This window comes from Hyperolius riggenbachi, chromosome 1, assembly GCF_040937935.1.
Source record: "Hyperolius riggenbachi isolate aHypRig1 chromosome 1, aHypRig1.pri, whole genome shotgun sequence".
In the NCBI taxonomy this organism is placed as follows: domain Eukaryota; kingdom Metazoa; phylum Chordata; class Amphibia; order Anura; family Hyperoliidae; genus Hyperolius; species Hyperolius riggenbachi.
The window spans coordinates 660,097,088-660,118,184 of NC_090646.1; the positions used below are offsets into that span (position 1 = coordinate 660,097,088).

Sequence of the window (21,097 nt, forward strand, 5' to 3'; positions counted from 1 at the left end):
TCAGTATCTGCAAAAGATCCGTTCCTGTAAAATGCATTCATAGTCTGATATCAGCAGATCCTCATACACATCTTGTTTAACAGACATTCATCTGCAGATCAGACAATCATCTGCAGATCTGAAAATCCATCCTGGTGGATCTGATCTGCAGATGAATGTCTGTTAAACTAGGTGTGTATGATGATCTGCAGATCTCAGACTATGAATGCATTTTGCAGGAACAGATCTTTTGCAGGAACAGATCTTTTGCAGATACTGATCTTTTGAATGTCTACAGCATCTTTTGTGTGCAGCATCTTGCAAAGATTTTATCTGATGGGAAGATCAGCTCCATAGAATAGACTGTGTAGAGCAGTGATGGCTAACCTTGGCACTCCAGCTGTGACAAAACTACAAATCCCATCATGCCTCTGCCTCCCCGAGTTATGCTTAGAGCTGTCATAGTACTGCAATGCCTCATGGGGCTTGTAGTTCCACCACAGCTGGAGTGCCAAGGTTAGCCATCACTGGTGTAGAGTATGGCTCTCATACTACATGGAAGGGGGTAAAATTGGTCTGTGATCTTGCCTTTTCCAAAGACTTTTATCTCAAGTGTGTATGTAGCATAAGGCTAAGCATCATAAAGTCCATAAGAATAAAGAAATACTGTCTGTAGGATAGGGCACAAAACATATCAAAAAAAGAAAAAAAAACATATATAAAGACCTAACACAGTGTAATTACAATTAAATATAGAATAAAAATATTAAAATATATCTATTAAAAACAAATAAGACACAGCTGTGTATTGGTGTACTAAGCTGATTGGATGCGGTGTCGTGACTAAATGGCCATCAAATAAAATCAATTCATTAAACCACACCAAAATGGAAAAGTGCTACAATGATATAATCAATACAATGTTCAGTACATAACTACACTACCAATAAATAAAGGAAATGCTTTGATAAATACAGTACTCCATTCAGGTAATCATTCATTAAGCTACACAAGACAAATTAAATAATAAAAACAATGGTACTTATCCGTTAGCCGAGCGCATCCGGCAGGTGGCGCTAATTACTATTCCCCCTCCAGGCCGCCATGGATAGTAGGGAAAGATGTAACTCTGGTGGAGTTTTGTCGCCACCTAGAGGATGCGCCCGGCTAACGGATAAGTACCAAAACAATCAATCAATGAATGCACTCAAGGTGCAAGTGCTTAAAAAAAACACGTACGAATAAGGCTAGGCTCACAGCGGGTATTGCGTTCCTCGTAACAGCAGGAACACTGGGAATCGCAGAACTCTAGGAAAATTCGCTAGCGTTTTTTTTTTCCTTAGCTATATAAATGAACAAAAATGTGATTTTTCAGCTATCGTGATTCACAATTTTTTGACATTTGAGGCTAAGTTTACAGTGGGACGTTAAAGTCGCACATAACACACCATTTAACGCAGAATAACGCACTGCAGTGAAAAATCAATGCCCCATTCACAGTGCACACGTTGCGTTGTTGTACAACTCTGCACGTTAAGTGAAAGTACTGCATGCTGTGTCATTATACACGTTATTAGCTGCGTTACACTTTTTGCACATGCTCAGTAGTGACTTGGAAGCATACTTTTCATTGCCTGTATTTTCTACTGTATCTGCTGTATGCGAAGGCAACGCAGCTTTGCGACTTTTTTGGACCGTTGCGTTGTAAGTTTGCAAAACGCAACGTCCCATTCTGAATCTAGCCTGAACTGCAATTTCTCTAAAATTGCAGAAAACATTGCATGCACCAGGTTTCTCATCCTTGCATAAACTATATACATTACACTAGCGCTTTTCAAAGTGTTGGCGATCGCCAATGATTCAAAACTCTGCGGAAATCGATCAGATAGCTCCCCAGTGTGAATTGGCCCAAAAGCAACAGGACAGCTGTCCCCGCTCCTTATCCTTGTTTTGCATTGCATGCAGTCACTGAAAAGTATGCTTCACTGCTACTGTTAGGCCTCTTTCACAGTGGGACGTTAAAGTCGCACGTTATAAAAAAATTATAACGCAGAGTAACGCACAGCAATACTAAGTCTGTGAGACACTCACAGTGCACACGTTGCGTTGTGTGTAGAAATATTTAGAAAGTACTGCATGCTGTGCGTTTAGCAATACATTTGCTGCGTTATGTGTGTTGCACATGCTCAGTAATTTATTTTTTTTTAAATAACGCATGCGCCATTTTCATTCCATCAGTATGCGGCGAAAACGGCACACCAAGAGACACAACGCAGTGCAAAATAACGTCCAATTTCATAACCTACATGCGCTGCGTTAGGGGCACGTTGTGCGACTTTAACGTCGTATCAAATTCAACGTCCCATTGTGAAAGAGACCTTAAAGAGAACCCGAGGTGTGTTTAAAGAATGTTATCTGCATACAGAGGCTGGATCTGCCTATACAGCCCAGCCTCTGTTGCTATCCCAAACCCCACTAAGGTCCCCCTGCACTCTGCAATCCCTCATAAATCACATCCATGCTGTGAGGCTGTGTTTACATCTGTAGTGTCAGTCTCAGCTGCTCTCCCGCCTCCTGCATAGCTCTGGTCCCTGCCCCGTCCCTTCCCTCCAATCAGCAGGGAGGGAAGGGATGCAGGCGGGGACTGGAGTTCTGAAGGAGGCGGGGAGAGCAGCAGACTGACACTATAGAGATAAACACAGCCAGCTCTGACAAGCTGTTTGTCAGCAGCATGGCTGTGATTTATGAGGGATTGCAGAGTGCAGGGGGACCTTAGGGGGGTTTGGGATAGCAACAGAGGCTGGGCTGTATAGGCAGATCCAACCTCTGTATGCAGATAATATTCTTCAAACCCACCTTGGGTTCTCTTTAATGCGCAAGCTTTGTGGTAACGCATGGCTTGCAGTGTGTTGGGCTGCCGCACGCCATTATACCGCACCCGACGCACTGTAAACATCACACAGATGGTGCACAGCAACTCGGCGAGCTGTTATGCATCACTGGGTATGTAGCCTAAATGGTAGATGGATGAATGAAGTCACCAATAGTATTGCACTTAGTTGGGGTTCCAGCTGGCGCACACTCGGGGTAGTTGCAGGTGATTTGCTGATAACGTGGTACGCAGACGGACGCACTTACAATAACTTTTTATGGACCTCGGAAAATTCCACAATCGTTCTTCGTTTGTTCACGTTTTTCTGTCTGCTTCGCGGTAAAAATGCGGACTGCATGCATTTACTTTCTTGCTGTGTCCTTGTCTAATATATCCATTTTTTGCCACAGTTTTTAAATTCGCAGAAAAAACTTATTTCCAAAACGAAAAATCTGAGTTGGAAAACATAATTGCAGTGCAACGCACAGGAGAAAAAAAGTCTGTGTGCACCGAGCTGAAACTATTTTGTTATCCCACCATTTGACTTCTGTTCTTATCTCTGCGACTATTTTACCAGTGTTGTTCACTCACCGCAACGGGTATACGGCTTTGTGATATGTGTGGGGTATTCTCATTAATGTATGGATGCATATAGTGCTGATGTATTACACTCAGGATGGCTTAATATATTATTTCACTAGTATGGTCTAGGGCAGTGATCTGCAAACTTGGCCCTCCAGCTGTTACAGAAGTCCCACAATGCATTTGCTTTTATGAATCATGACTGTGGTTGTCAGACTCCTGGAATGCATTGTGGGACTTGTAGTTCCTTAACAGCTGGAGAGCCAAGTTTGCAGATCACTGGCCTAGAGACAGATGTGGGTCAGATGATGCCAGTTAAAGGGAACCCGAGGAGAGAGAGATATGGAGGCTGCCATATTTCATTATTTTTTAAACAATACCAGTTGCCTGGCTGTCCTCCTGATCCTTTGCCTCTAATGCTTTTAGCCACAGACCCTGAACAAGCATGCAGCAGATCAGGTACTCAGGCTCAGCTGACTCAGGTTTTACTAGATTATCCCATATGCTTGTTCCAGGGTTTTGACTCAGCCATTACTTATGCCAGGTGATAAACAGGGCTGCCAGGCAACTGGCATTGTTTGCAAGGCAATAAATATGGCATCGTCCATATCCCTCGGGTTTCCTTTAAGGTACTGGTATGTTGATGAGAACACTAAGGGTAACCTACACACTACTGGGGAGAACATACCAACTCCATGCTGCACATACAGTAATTACACACTACTGGGGAGAACATACCAACTCCATGATGTACATAATCTACACACTACTGGGGAGAACATACCAACTCCATGCTGTACATAATCTACACACTACTGGGGAGAACATACCAACTCCATGCTGCACATACAGTAATCTACACACTACTGGGGAGAACATATCAACTCCATGCTGTACATAATCTACACACTACTGGGGAGAACATACCAACTCCATGCTGTACATAATCTACACACTACTGGGGAGAACATACCAACTCCATGCTGCACATACAGTAATCTACACTCTACTGGGGAGAACATACCAACTCCATGCTGTACATAATCTACACACTACTGGGGAGAACATACCAACTCCATGCTGCACATACAGTAATCTACACTCTACTGGGGAGAACATACCAACTCCATGCTGTACATACAGTAATCCACACACTACTGGGGAAAACATACCAACTCCATGCTGCACATACAGTAATCTACACTACTGGGGAGAACATACCAACTCCATGCTGTACATACAGTAATCTACACACTACTGGGGAGAACATACCAACTCCATGCTGCACATAATCTACACACTGCTGGGGAGAACATACCAACTCCATGCTGCACATACAGTAATCTACACACTGCTGGGGAGAACATACCAACTCCATGCTGTACATACAGTAATCTACACACTACTGGGGAGAACATACCAACTCCATGCTGCACATAATCTACACACTGCTAGGGAGAACATACCAACTCCATGCTGCACATACAGTAATCTACACACTACTGGGGAGAACATACCAACTCCATGCTGCACATACAGTAATCTACACACTACTGGGAAGAACATACCAACTCCATGCTGCACATACAGTAATCTACACACTACTGGGGAGAACATACCAACTCCATGCTGCACATAATCTACACACTACTGGGGAGAACATACCAACTCCATGCTGCACATACAGTAATCTACACTCTACTGGGGAGAACATACCAACTCCATGCTGTACATACAGTAATCTACACACTGCTGGGGAGAACATATCAACTCCATGCTGCACATACAGTAATCTACACACTACTGGGGAGAACATACCAACTCCATGCTGCACATACAGTAATCTACACACTACTGGGGAGAACATACCAACTCCATGCTGTACATACAGTAATCTACACACTACTGGGGAGAACATACCAACTCCATGCTGCACATACAGTAATCTACACACTACTGGGGAGAACATACCAACTCCATGCTGTACATAATCTACACACTACTGGGGAGAACATACCAACTCCATGCTGCACATAATCTACACACTACTGGGGAGAACATACCAACTCCATGCTGCACATACAGTAATCTACACACTACTGGGGAGAACATACCAACTCCATGCTGCACATAATCTACACACTACTGGGGAGAACATACCAACTCCATGCTGCACATAATCTACACACTGCTAGGGAGAACATACCAACTCCATGCTGCACATACAGTAATCTACACACTACTGGGGAGAACATACCAACTCCATGCTGCACATACAGTAATCTACACACTACTGGGGAGAACATACCAACTCCATGCTGTACATAATCTACACACTACTGGGGAGAACATACTAACTCCATGCTGCACATACAGTAATCTACACACTACTGGGGAGAACATACCAACTCCATGCTGCACATACAGTAATCTACACTCTACTGGGGAGAACATACCAACTCCATGCTGTACATAATCTGACACACTACTGGGGAGAACATACCAACTCCATGCTGTACATAAGCTACACCCTACTGGGGAGAACATACCAACTCCATGCTGCACATAATCTACACACTACTGGGGAGAACATACCAACTCCATGCTGCACATACAGTAATCTACACACTACTGGGGAGAACATACCAACTCCATGCTGTACATAATCTACCCACTACTCGGGAGAACATACCAACTCCATGCTGTACATAATCTACACACTACTGGGGAGAACATACCAACTCCATGCTGCACATACAGTAATCTACACACTACTGGGGAGAACATACCAACTCCATGCTGCACATAATCTACACACTACTGGGGAGAACATACCAACTCCATGCTGCACATACAGTAATCTACACACTACTGGGGAGAACATACCAACTCCATGCTGCACATAATCTACACACTACTGGGGAGAACATACCAACTCCATGCTGCACATAATCTACACACTAATGGGGAGAACATGCAAACTCCATGCTGCACATAATCCTGCCAGGATTTAAACTTTTAATACTGCAAAGAAAGAGTGATAACTACTAAGTCACTGTGCTGCTTAGAGGATCCCTGGTACAGGAAGCTCTCTTGTAATACATGGAGGAACTTACTGTGAAAGGCACTTTTGAAAATCAATAGGCACTGTAGAAACATTTAGTAGACTGCAGTTAATTATACAGGATACCCAATTTTATGGTAATTTTCCTAGTTTTAGCATCAGAAACACATCCTATAGTATATTGCTGTATATTGATTGGTATGTAGTCCCGCCCTTCCAGTGATGCTTAGCATAGGCTGTTTAGCTATGCAAAATTCTCTTCCCAGAGCATTCTGGGAGACCAGGTAATATTTCTGCTTACATTGAAACATCAGTAAACAAACATTCCTAAGAGATCACCTGTCAGGATTAGATATGTGATCACCTGTGATATGCTGGGTACAAACAATAAGATTTTCCGCTCGATTCTTCACCCGATCGTCTCTTCTGCAGTCGATTCTCTGATCTTCCGCTCGTTTTTCTTATCTTTTACCATTCACTTCTATGAGAAATCGAGTGCAGAATCGATCAGAAGGAATATCGGACATGTCGGGAATTATCTATCGGATCCATCTTTTGAGCGAAAAAACGTATCGTGTGTACCCAGCATTACATTTTAGAATGTAAATCAGGAAGAGGAAAGATTTTACAATCGGCAAACACTGGCTAAATAATTTATAAATAAATATATTGTAATTTTATGAAGTTATTTTCACTACAGTTGCTTTTGACAGTGACAGTTATCTGCGGGGGGAGTATTTGGTTAGAGGAACTGAGCTCAGGCAGTAGAACAGACAGCCTTATTTGCAATTTTCCCACCTGAAGATTGGGCAAGAATATTATTTAGTATTTACATAGCGCCGACATCTTCCGCAGCGCTGTACAGAGTATATTATCATGTCACTAACTATCCCACAAAGGGGCTCACAATCTAATCCCTGCCATAGTCATATCTCTTTATCTTGTATTGTATGTATCATAGTTTAGGGCCAATTTAGGGGAAGCCAATTAACTTATCTGTTTGTTTTTTGAATATGGGAGGAAACTAGAATGCCTGGTGGAAACCCACACAGACACTGGGTGAACAAACAAACTCCATGCAGCTAGTGCCCTGGCTGGGATTCTAACTGGGGACCCAGCGCTGCAAGGCAAGCGTGCTAACCACTACGCCGCCGTGCAGCCAAGAATAATATTAAATAACAGGAAAAACAGCATGTTCAGACTAGTAAGACTTCCTTGCTCAGTCACAGTAGAGATTCATGCTTATTTGATGAGGGGATAACTGTATCTTCAGGAAAAGCGATCGTATTTTGGTCTGTGTCCAGAGAGCATGCAAGTGTCGGTCCCCCTGTGATACTCTGCTCTATTCATCTTAGACTATGCTGAACATTGCTCTGCACCATAGAAGTCCGATTACGTGCCTTGATACCTGCTGCCTCTCGCATCACTCAGGGCTCGTTTCCACCATAGCGAATCCGCATGCGGCGACGAGATGCGGATTCGCTTGTTACACTGAAGTGGCCGGGGCTGTTTCCACATATGCGGCGTGCGGGAGCGATTTGGCGGCGGGCCAAATCTGCACGGCGGGACCCACAGAATTCGCCTGCGTCGGGAATCCGTGCGAATCGCCGCTAATGTATTTAATAGTAAAAACGCATGCGTTTGTTACATGCGTTTTTACCCGCGATTTCGCGTGCGATTTCGCACCCTTTTCAATGTTATTTTGCCCTGGCAGTGTCATGGTTAATTTCGCATGGCACCCTGCCATGCGAAATCGCACGCGAAATCGCGGGTAAAAACGCATGCGGAAACGCATCCGCATGCGTTTTTACAAGCGTCGGAATGCCGGCGAAATTGCGTCGCAACAGTGGAAACGGGCCCTCAAACAACCTTTCTACCTTAAACCCTGTCGCAAGACTGTTCAGCAGACGGCAGCGTCCATTGTGCAACTCATATCAGTAGGTGAAGAACTATTTCCTGTCATAGAACCAATGGCTAGAGTTACCCTTTATTCTGCCTTTGCACACCTAGAAAAGAAATGCTTGTTTATTTATTTATTGTATTTATAAAGCGCCAACATATTACGCAGCGCTCATTTATGTGGATATAGGTTTTATATGTCTGGAAACAGAACTCCATTAATTGTTTCACTTTCATGCCACGTTTTGTCCTTTATTTTCTTGTTTCACTTACCATTCATGCTTAATTATTTAAAAAAAAAAAAAAAAAGTTTGTTTAAAAGCCATCATTGTTAACATATTATATTAATATTGTGATATGAAAATAATTTAGCGATGACCTCTCCTCCATAGGTACTACATGATTGTTGGCAAGAAGAAAAAACACCAATAAAAGTGTTTAAAAAGCTTGGTATTAAATGGAACCTGTGGTGTGATATGGAGGCTGCCATATTTATTTCCTTTTAAACAATGCAATGCTGTCCCTATGCCGTGAAAATAAGTCTCTGCACTCTTAGATAACACTGTTTATTTATCTGTGACCTGATAACATCACTACAGAGTTGTGAAATAACAGCAAACCCATCTCCTCCTCCCAGGGAATTCAATGACAGAGTTAATTAGTAAACAAGTGTAAAATACACATTCCAGGAGCAGACAGTAGCAGATTGTATACATTACCTAATTGTTACATCTAATACACTATCAAAACAAATGAATTGTTTAAATAAACAGGAGGGCTAGACAAATTGTGTGGTTTTAATGTACAATAGAACGGTTTACATTAAAGCTATAATGTATGAAAGTGGATAAATTGTGTATGTTTTCACTTTTTTCCTCTTAAAATGCATAGGCAGGCAGAAATAGCCGAACCCGATCAGGTCCGCTGTACTGCGCATATGACTCGTACCTGCGCAGTGGAGCGCACCCGATCAGGCTTCGCTATTTTAGCCTGAGCCTGATCGGAAAGCTGCTACTGCACCTTCTCTGGATCCTGGTAGGTGAATGTTGTAGACGCTATTGCGCCTGCGCTGCAGCTGACATCCTTCTTGGCTGTGGTTTCAGGGGAGCCAGCGCTGGATCCCTGAGCTTTAGGAGGATGGGGAAAGAATCTTAAAACTGATCCTGAAGCAGATAGGGAGCCAGTGTAGGGCTTTGCAGGGGGGAGAAGTGGAAGCAGAGCGGTAGATATGGGTGTTAAAGTGGACCCAAATTAAAATTACAAGATTTTAGAAATAAAATCTATTTTCTAAATTATAATAATAAATAGCAGCCTTTTTACAGCTGCATGATGACAAATATAAAATATTTTAAATTTATTGGAGGAACCCCTCCCTTCCTTTCATATTGCCGGGACAGAATCCGGCAAACTGGTGGAGTAGGTGGTATCCAGCAAAGGAGGAATTGCTAATGGCTGCCACCTGTATAACCCTAGCTATGAAAAGAGAAGGGTGAAAAGTATGCACTGAAATGCAAATAGGCTTAAATGAGTGTTTATTTATCTTTGTATGCGTCAGAGTGGTGCAACTAAATATTTTGAATTAAAAAAATGTTTGGTTTGGGTCCCCTTTAAGGTATAGCGTTGGATGCAGACTGATTGCAGCTTGAAATTGGACCAATCAAATACACTTACTGCTGAATTTGATTGGTCCAGTTCCAGGCTGCACATACTAGTTGGCATGCAAGTCTGAGTTATGAATATACCATTGACTATCTGAGCTGTTTGGGTCAACCAAAGATTCATGTCCACAGATATCTTTATTGGTGTAGTTCTGAGGTCATACAAATCACGCTCCACATTGTGAAACATAATATTACTTCCACCCCAACCTTACCCTCCACCCTTACCCCTCCATCCCTTTTAAAGTGTGCCTGAGATGGCAGGTGCTGCAGTATTTATACTTACCTTGTGTTTCCTCCAGCCCCATGTGGTCACACGCTATCCTCCCCGGGCCCGCTCCGTCCTCCCATGGTCACCTTCCGCTAATTTGGCCAGTCATGCTCTTCTGCACATACGCGTCCTGGCCTCGCCCATGCTCAGAAGAGCACGACTGGCCACATTATTGGAGGTGACCATGAGAGGACGGAGCGGGCCCGGGGAGGATAGCTTGTGACCACATGGGGCTGCAGAACCTGCCATCTCAGGTTTCCTTTAAACAATGATTACGTCGGCCAGTGAAGCGTCTTTTTACCGCCCATGTGAACCAGCCCTAATAGAGAATCTATTGTACTCCTTCCCATCTTTTAGTTTATTTAAGTGATTATTTAATTTGAACGATGTTCATTCTGTGAGCTTGGAGATTACTGGACCTGTTTAGATTGAGTTCTAGCTTATTGGCTTGTTCTGTGAGGCCTTCATGTTGTTGGTGTCCCATCATGAGGCCACCATGCTGTTGATGTCCCATCATGAGGCCACCATGCTGTTGATGTCCCATCATGAGGCCACCATGCTGTTGATGTCCCATCATGAGGCCACCATGCTGTTGATGTCCCATCATGAGGCCACCATGCTGTCGATGTCCCATCATGAGGCCACCATGCTGTTGATGTCCCATCATGAGGCCACCATGCTGTCGATGTCCCATCATGAGGCCACCATGCTGTCGATGTCCCATCATGAGGCCACCATGCTGTCGGTGTCCCATCATGAGGCCACCATGCTGTTGATGTCCCATCATGAGGCCACCATGCTGTTGATGTCCCATCATGAGGCCACCATGCTGTTGATGTCCCATCATGAGGCCACCATGCTGTTGATGTCCCATCATGAGGCCACCATGCTGTTGATGTCCCATCATGAGGCCTCCATGCTGTTGGTGGCCCATCATGAGGCCTCCATACTCTTGGTGTCCCATCATAAGGCCTCCATGCTGTTGGTGTCCCATCATGAGGCCTCCATACTGTTTGCATCTTATGGTTGTTCACACTGTGGCATGCTAATTTTTGGAATAACAGCTAAATGATGTTCTCTGCATGATTGCTTGATGTTGTCTTACCCAATGGCCTCAATGTCTTTAAAGCTGGCTTCCGTCGCGCTGGGGGATCATCGGCAGCCGCCAGGGATCTTCCTCGACTGCTGGAGAGGGGCACCGTCTGGGATAGAAACTGCATAGGCAACGTGCTGGAGGAAGCCATGAACTGCTTTGCGGAGATGCAGAGACAGACGGAGGAGAAATTCCGCACGTGGATCGAGAAACTGACGCGGCTCGATACGGACGAGGAGAGCAAATCGCTGGAACCCAAACTGCAACTGATCGGCCAGAGCTGCACGCCCAGCAGCTCCGCCAGCACCTTCGTGGGGGGGCAGGAGAGCCCCACGTTGCCCCAACAACAGGGTCTCGGCACCTACGTCAGCTACCAGAATGTTGACTCTCTAGAGTTCCCGGAATCGGCATTAAATAACAATTTTCCCGAAACTTTCCAAGAGAACGGGAACATAGCCGACCAGGACATCAACCAATCTTAACCCTCACTGCACCCCTCCGGTCTCCTGTCTCTTACAAATTGCACTAGACCAGAGTGCGTCCCACCGGTCCTGCGATTTACAAAGGGCGGCGCATCACTACGATGCCCCTTACCAAAGCTTGGCTGACTGCATACCTTCAGATAATGCTCGGAAATACTCTTAATTGTCTTCTGCAAGTGCATGCCACGCAGCCTGGACGTGGGAGGAGCCGGCCACGGAGAGGGCGGGCCATGGAGAGGGCTAGATGATCGATATGGACTTTATTAGAAAGGACTGAACACTAATACTGCAGATGTATTATTTTGAAAATGAGATAAAAATGGGGTTCGGCCTGTTGTTGTGGGTATCAGGGCCGACCCCCTGAAAAGTATTAAAATAACCCCTTATGCAAGGTAACTAACTGTAGGCTTAGTATTTACTGATATGTACACGGCTTGTTCTTGTTTCACTCATTCCTACTGAATCCATGATGTGCCTCGTTCAGATGACACTCGAAATGCCGAAGGAGACTTTCCGAAATAGAATTAAAGTGATACCTTTAAAGGATACCCGAACTGACATGTGACATGAGATAGACGTGTATGTACAGTGCCTAGCACACAAATAACTATGCTGTGTTCCTTTTTTTTCTTTCTCTGCCTGAAAGAGTTAAATATCAGGTATGTAAGTGGCGGACTCAGTCCTGACTCAGACAGGAAGTGACTACAGTGTGACCCTCACTGATAATAAATTCCTCTTTTTATCTCTTTCTAGCTCTCAGAAGCAATTTTTCTGCTAGGAGAGTGTTTTATAGTTGGAATTTCTTACCAGTGAGGGTCACACTGTAGTCACTTCCTGTCTAAGTCAGAACTGAGTCAGCCACTTACATACCTGATATTTAACCCTTTCAGACAGAGAAAGAAAAAAAGGAACACAGCATAGTTATTTGTGTGCTAGGCATTGTACATACACATGTCTATCTCATCTTGTCACATATCAGTTCGGGTATCCTTTAAGGAATGAAAGATGAGAGCTGCCATGACTAAATTATAATTTTAAGCCCTAGTACTGTTCCATTTGTAGTAGAAATAACAATGTTAAAAAATGTATTTTAAAGAGGAACATCCCAATCAGTAGCTGATACCCCCTTTCCCACGACAAATATTTACCTTTTCTCTAATACATAATCAGGGGCGTCTGTGTGGCTGATATTCTTGTGAAACCCCTTCCTCAATAATGTAAGGTCAGGGCCATGGCCCTGGCAGTTTCCTGTGTGTGAACCTCGTTGCATTGTGGGAAAGTACAACTGTTGCCAACTGCCAAGCAAGTAGTATCTCCCTCTGTGCTTACATACAGGTGAAACGCGATAAATTAGAATATCGTGCAAAAGTCCATTTATTTCAGTAATTCAACTTAAAGAGAACCCGAGGTGGGTTCTGACAATGCTATCCGCATACAGAGGCTGGGTCTATACAGCCCAGCCTCTGTTGCTATCCAGATCCCCCCTAAGTTCCCCCTGTGCTCTGCTATCCCCCATAAATCACAGCCGCACTGTGCAGGCTGTGTTTACATGTGTACTGTCACTCTCGCCGCTCCCCCCGCCTCCTGCATAGCTTCGGTCCCCGCCCGCGTCCCTTCCCTCCAATCAGCGGAGAGGGAAGGGACGCGGGTGGGGACCAGAGCTATGCAGGAGGCGGGAGGAGCAGCAGACTGACAGTACAGAGGTAAACACAGCCCGCTGCAACAGGCTGCATGTCGACAGCGCGGCTGTGATTTATGGGGGATAGCAGAGCGCAGGGGGGCTTAGGGGGGGGGGGATCTGGATAGCAACAGAGGCTGGGCAGTATAGGCAGACCCAGCCTCTCTATGCGGATAGCATTGTCAGAGCCCCACCTCGGGTTCTCTTTAAAAGGGCATACTAATACTGTATAGGAAATATACTCATGACATGCAAAAGCCTTTATTTGTTATCATTTTGATGATTGTGGCTTACAGCTCATGAAAACCCCAAAATCAGAATCTCAGACCATTACTATTGTGAAAATATTCAATATTCTAGACCCAAAGTGTCACTCTAATCGGCTAATTAATCCAAAACACCCTCAAAGGGTTCCTATATTATATATGAGTTTCACTTTTCAAGACCTTTGCACGATATGATAATTCTTTGAGTTTCAGATTATATATATATATATATACTTTTAGCCTATCACACTCGGTGTGTTTCCATCTTATTTGCTGAGCCTCCCTATTGGTCCCTGAGCCTCCCTAGTGGTGATGTCATCAGTGAGCCAGCAATTCCAGACTGGATTAAAAAGAAAAAGTCTCCTCTTAGGTAGTGAAAGAAAGCAGTCAGCATTTCGGTTTTTGGGTCATATTGGATCGTAGTGATTACAGTTTCAATTCTCAGAATTATTTTTTTTTTAATAAACTCTCTTTAATTAAAAAAAAAACAAAAAAAAACAAACATTTTTATCTCTGTGGATGCTGCGTGCAACTGCAACCTATCACCAACAACATGACTATTACCTGATATGTCCCAGGTGAAGGCTGCAAGTCCTAACCACATAATAGCTGTCTCTGTTTAAAGGGAACCAAGAACCACTATTTTTCCCTGGTTTTTAAATGCTATAAGAGCTGCCATGTTCCCCCTCCCCTTCAAGCTTCCCATTATTTTCCTAGGGAAGGTGTAAAAATAACATCTGTGACTTCTCTAAACTCTTAAAGAGAATCTGTACTCTAAAATTTTTACAGCAAAAAGCATACCATTCTATTCATTATGTTCTTCTGTGCCCCTCTGTGCGGTTTCTGCCACTCCCTGCTGCAATCCTGGCTTGTAATTAACAGTTTTAGGCAGTGTTTACAAACACACTAACCAGCTTGTGATAGGCTCACATAAGCAGAGTTTGCGAGTCATACAGAGCCTGCAGGGGGCCTGCAGAGGGTGTGTATCGCTTCTATCCAATCACAAGCAGCCCTGCACATTCCACACATTCAAACCTTAGCCCGACAGACACGACAGAGGAAAGGAAATAAGATTTATTACAGAGACAGTGCAATTAGGAAAGGCTGCAGTAAGCCAGAGCACATTAGAACAGGCAAATGAACTTATAGGATAGAAGAACTAAGGCTGAACATTTTGTTACAGAGTTTCTTTAAGAACAATGTCCTATCTATCTTTCCCGTGAAAGGCGGGGTTACAGGCTATTACTGGAGAGTAGGGTTGGTCAACAAGATGCAAATTATTCCAGCTTGCATACAAATTGCATGCAGCTGGAATTGGGATAAACCAAGTCGACACATGATGCGTTTGACTGGCCTAATCCCAAGCCACTTAGGCCTCTTTTCCCCGAACTGTTTCTAGGCAGTGAAATGCCTTTCAAACTCTCACAACTGCTCACTGCTGCCTGGTAACTGCTCATGGCTGCCTGGTAACTGCTCACTGCTGCCTGGTAACTGCTCACTGCTGCCTGGCAACAGCTTGCTGAGCACACAGCTCAACAGCTCGTGGAAAAGAGGCCTTACAATTTTGCATTAAATTTGCATGCAATCTGGAATGATAAGCATTTGATAGATCGTCCTTGCTGGTTAAGTTTTTCAGGTTTTCTTAATTAGCGGAGTGCTACTGATATCTAAACTGATCATATATAACATAACCCCACTGTATTTTATATAAATAATCACATTTTTAAAAATGAGCGAAAGTTGGGAGCGGAATGTTAATTGTTTTTGCCTATGCAGGGGCTTATTTCAACAGCGGCACTAGTCTACATTAGGGGACCCAGGAGGAAACCTCATAGAGAAATTCAGCTAACATGATTGGATGGACGGCACCCTCCGGAACTGCCAGGTTTCAGATTCAGATAGGGTGTGTAATAAACTACACCCACACTATTCAGCCAATCACAATGCTTCGTGCAGTGGACGGTGCCGTGATTGGAGAACTGTTTGCTATGAGCTTTCCTGCTGGGTCCACTAAGGTAGACTAACGACTAACTCCAAAACCGCTACTAAACCCAGCACACTACACACACCGCAAGCAGTTACCAGGCAGCAGCAAGCAGTTGTGAGCGTTCGACAGTCTTTTCACTGCCTATCATCTGTTTGTGGAAAAAGGGCCCAACTGACAGTGATGTAAGAGGCAATTATTTGTGATACCACTGTCTTCCACTAAATTGATAGGATGCTTTATGAGCAGTTGCCAGGCAGCAGCAAGCAGTTCTGAGGCCTCTTTTCCACAAACTGTTACTAGGCAGTGAAATGCCTCTCAAACTCTCACAACTGCCTGGTAACTGCTTGCTGAGCACACAGCTCAACAGTTCGTGGAAAAGAGGCCTGAGAGTTAGCCAGTCTTTTTGCTGCCTATCAACTGCTCATGGAAAAGGGCCCTATGGGCTGATTTCCACAGGCAGTTGAGCTGTGTGCTCAGCGAGCAGTTGCCAGGCAGCAGCGAGCAGTTGCCAGGCAGCAGCGAGCAGTTGCCAGGCAGCAGCGAGCAGTTGCCAGGCAGCAGCGAGGCCTGACTGGCAGCTTGACATTTTATTTTTTAGCTGACGGTTAACTGAACAGTATTTTTGGGCATTCGTTTGAATATACTGCAATTATTTTACTCCTCTCTCCTGGATGTATTAAATTGGAGCAAATCCGAAACGGCTTTGATTTTGTATAGAAGAGAGAACAGATTTCAGTAACAAATAACATAGACCCTCTGATTAGCAACCATTTTTTTATGTTTAGTTTGTAACATTTACATCTTTTGGGCTTTTTACCTTTTTATTACTGGTTGTATAAACTGAGTGATCACATCACCTTCTCACTGAGTACACTGGGAATGGCCTCTTTATTTTTATTTTGAGTTGAATTTTTATGTCATTTTGTTTGCAATATGGATAGTTTTTAATTGGTAGTATAATAGCATTACATGGATGGAAGAAGACCTCATTCTTCAAATGAATTGAATGTTTTTTTAGAATTGGAGTGAGGAAATGTTTTATTCAGTTATTATATTTTATTTCTGTTAAAGCAGGGGGGATGGGCCCACTATATTTCTTTTCACGCTTTGGGATGAGTCACCAGATTACACGAGTGATCCAAAAAATTCCAGGAACCATGTATCCAAAGCTCCTTAAAGGATACCCGAAGTGACATGTGACATGATGAGATAGACATGTGTATGTACAGTGCCTAGCACACACATAACTATGCGGTGTTCCTTTTGTTCTTTCTCTGCCTGAAAGAGTTAAATATCAGGTATGTAAGTGGCTGACTGAGTCCTGACTCAGACAGGAAGTGACTACAGTGTGACCCTCACTGATAAGAAATTCTCCTTTTTATCTCTTGCTCTTAGAAGCCATTTTCTGCTAGGAAAGTGTTTTATAGTTGTAATATCTTATCAGTGGGGATCACACTGTAGTCACTTCCTGTCTGAGTCAGGACTCAGTCAGCCACTTACATACCTGATATTTAACTCTTTCGGGCAGAGAAAGGAAAAAAAGGAACACAGCCTAGTTATTAGTGTGCTAGGCACTGTACACACACATGTCTATCTCATCATGTCACTTTGTGTATCCTTTAAAGGGAACCCGAGGTGAGAGGGATATGGAGGCTGCCATATTTATTTCCTTGTGAACAATGCCAGTTGCCTGGCAACCCTGTTAATCTTCAGACATAAGTAGTGTCTGAGTCAAAGCCCTGGAGTCAGAGTAGCTGATCTGCTGTACGGTTGTTCAGGGTCTATGGCTAAAAGTCTTAGGGCCCATTTCCATTACATGCGGTGCGATGCAGTTACATAGCCGCATCGCACCGCTGGTGTCCTGTAACCAATGCACGGCAGTGGAACAGTTTCCACTGCATGCATTGTGTGCTGAGCAACCCGAGATCGCATGCTGCAGCTGCCCGCCTTACCCTCCATACACTTCCGCATCAAGAGATGCAGAAGTGATTTGGACGCCAGCGGAAACGATGTGATGAGGTAGTCGCTATTCGCGCCACTTTATTAATGGAAAAGGGCCCTCAGCGCTTTTGAAAGCGCTAGTGTAATGAAACCCTATGGGCCCATTCTTACTTGGGCGATTTGCGCTAATTGCCGCAAATCTCTCAAAAATGCTAAACGCAAACGCATAGTCTGCACCATTTTCTGGCTATTTCCCGGCAATCACATTTCAGTGCTATAGAAGCGCCAAAAGCAATCGCGAAAAAATCGGCCAGTGTGGATGGCGATTTTTTTCACGTTAATCGCGCAAAATCGCCATCGCAAAACGCTAGCAAAAGCTCTAGCATTTTGCGATCAGTAGGTGTGAATGGGCCCTCCGAGACACAGGATCAGGAGGACCTCCAGACAACAAGTATTGTTTAAAAGTAGATAAATATGGCGGCCTCCTATTACTCTCACCTCAGGTTCACTTTAAGAAATTACAGCTGGCATCTGATTTTCAGAGTGTTTTTCTCTAAGGGCTGGGACCCACTATAAAGCGTGGCGTATTTTGAAGCAATTTTGAATTTAATGCAAGTGATTTGTACAGCGATTGCTATTTTCATAGCGATTTGGGATTTCCGTAGGTTTGGAAATAAAAGTGCGGCAGAATCGCTTTGTACAGCGATTGAAAAGCGATTTTCCAGAAATCCCATACTTTGTATTGAAGCGCAAAAGCTTCAATGGGTAACCAATGTGACTGACTCATGTGAGTGGAAAGATCATGATGCTGATGTCATTGTCACCCATGAAGCGTGATTGGCTGGTAGCCAGCTGCTTCTGCCCATGTGTTTTGAGAGCTGTGATTGGCTGCTTGGTCAGTGGTGTTTTTTGGTTCTGCAGCGATGTGATAGGCAGTTGCCTGTGACCCCACTGTCTTCTGCTGAATTGATAGGCTGCTTTATCAGCGATATCCTTGGTTACTGTCGTCCAATGAAGGGATAGGCTGCTTTGTCAGTGGTGTGTCTAGTTTCCAGTGACGAGATAGGCTGTGTTCTCACTGATGTCACTGGTTTCCGACAGAATGGTTAAACAGTCTCTGAGGCGGGGAGCACACTTATTTGACTTGCATGCATTTTCTTGCAAAGAAAAACGCATGCGAAATCACACATAATGTTAGTCTGTGGGCCACACACAAAAAAATGCATTGGTGTGCGTTTTTCAATGCGTTTTTTGGTACATTTAAAAATCACTCAGCAACTTAATTCTTTGCATATACTGTATGGAAATCACATGTGATTTGCATGCAATGCTTTCCTATGGGGAATTAAAAGTTTGCTTTTTAAAAACAGAAAGGATTTACGATAATTCAGGTTGGAGTGAACGCTGAGATTTCTCCCACAATGCACCAGTGTGCAAATATGCAAATCACCTATTGTTTTCCCTGTAAGCTAAACACATCTCCAGAACCACTGGAATGCAATGAGGTGTCAGCTTGTTAATATTACACCATTGCAGCCCCTTAAAAACTCCTGGGAGTTCTGGTTCAACATGAGCTTGCTGGGCAATCTGTAACTCTGGGTGCTTCCAGTCTTACTCCATAGAGGCACAACAATACATGCCCTGCATTGATGAGGATCAACCAGCCCGAAACAGTCTGTATGTTGGATTATTGTGGCTCTGTACAATTACCATTCTGACACCTCATTGCATTCCAGCGGTTCTGGAGGTGTGGCTAGCTTACAGTAACAACAAAGGATGATTTGCATATTCAGCAGTGATGCACTGAGAGACATCTCAGAAGTCACTCCAACCTGAATAATCGCAAATACTTTCTGTTTTAAGAAAGCAAACTTGTTATTCATAGCATCTTATTAAGGGGGCTTTTTGGTCCTTTGTAGCCCCTTACACACTCCTAGAGTGCTGGTTCACCATGAGAGTGCTGGGTAGTCTGTATCTATGGAAAATCAAAGATGTTTTTGATGCGCTTTTGGTACAAAAGATAAAAACCCCAAGAAAAATGTTTAATGTATTTCACATGATGAATATGCCTAATTATTAAAACCGCAAAATGGAGACGCGAGAAAAATGTGCATAAAACACAAACACGTGAAAGACCGCAGAAACGCACATGAAAGAAAACGGATGCTTTTCTGCAAAGACAAGTGTGCTCCCTGCCTGAATCTGAATCCCCACTACTACCGTAATTTATTGTGGAATGTTGTTTTATTAGCAAGGCATAGCTGTTTCCCCTGTTTGTTTGCATTGCCTTGCCCCTTTGAGGAAGTTGCTCTGAGGAGAGTTGTATTGAGAGGTTCCCTTATCAGATGCTTGTGCCAGAAACATTAATATACACATTATAACTGTCTCATCCCAACGGTGCTTTCAGTTCTACATGAAAATCAGAGGCATTAAGTTCAGGCAGTATAAGTAGACAGCCCTATTGGGGTCCTGTCAAACTGACAGTAGCTGGGAGACATACAATGTAATAGCTCAGGCAGTATAAGTAGACAGCCCTATTGGGGTCCTGTCAGACTGACAATAGCTGGGAGACATACAATGTAATAGCTCAGGCAGTATAAGTAGACAGCCCTATTTTCGGTCCTGTCAGACTGACAGTAGCTGGGAGTGGTACAATTTAATGGAATAACAGGACAGCAGACTTAAAGTGGTACTGTACTTATGTGCTTTAAAGGACAACTGAAGTGAAAAGTATGTGGGGGCTGCAATATGTATTTCCTGTTAAGCAATACCAGTTGCCTGGCAACCCCTGCTGATCTATTTGGCTGCAGTAGTGTTTGAATCACACCAGAACCAAGCATGCAGCTAATCTTGTCAGATCTGACAATTATGTCAGAAACATCTGATCTGCACATGTTCAGGGTCTATAGCTAAAAGTATTTGAGGCAGAGGATCAGAAGGATAGCCAGGCAACTGGTATTGCTTAAAGGATACCCAAGATGACATGTGACATGATGAGATAGAGATGTATTTACAGTGCCTAGCACACAAATAACTAGGCTGTGTTCCTTTTTTTCTTTCTCTGTCTGAAAGAGTTAAATATCAGGTATGCAAGTGGCTGACTCAGTCCTAACTCAGACAGGAAGTGACTGCAGTGTGACCCTCACTGATAAGAAATTCCAACGATAAAACTTTCCTAGCAGGAAATGACTTCTGAGAGCAGAAAAGAGATAAAAAGGGTCAATGGTTGCTAGATTTTAGCTCTGGCATACTTCAATGAATGTGTTATTGAGCAAAAACGTTAAAACTTGAAAAGTAGATTTAAACATGAAATAAAACTGAAATA

The 21,097-nt window shown here is 43.7% G+C and overlaps 1 protein-coding gene across 2 annotated transcripts in view; it reads left to right on the top strand.

The window, feature by feature from the left end:
• ARK2N (arkadia (RNF111) N-terminal like PKA signaling regulator 2N) overlaps positions 1 to 21,097 on the top strand; it is a 144,493-nt gene that overhangs the window by 68,766 nt on the left and 54,630 nt on the right. Inside the window, exon 3 of one of the 2 annotated variants that reach the window (XM_068252258.1) lies at positions 11,455 to 12,296. The exons of the other annotated variant lie outside the window; for it this stretch is intronic. Coding sequence (XP_068108359.1) covers positions 11,455 to 11,900 — 446 coding nt within the window. The 3' untranslated portion in view covers positions 11,901 to 12,296. Of the gene's footprint in view, positions 1 to 11,454; positions 12,297 to 21,097 lie in introns of those variants that run through there. 2 annotated transcript variants of the gene reach the window in all.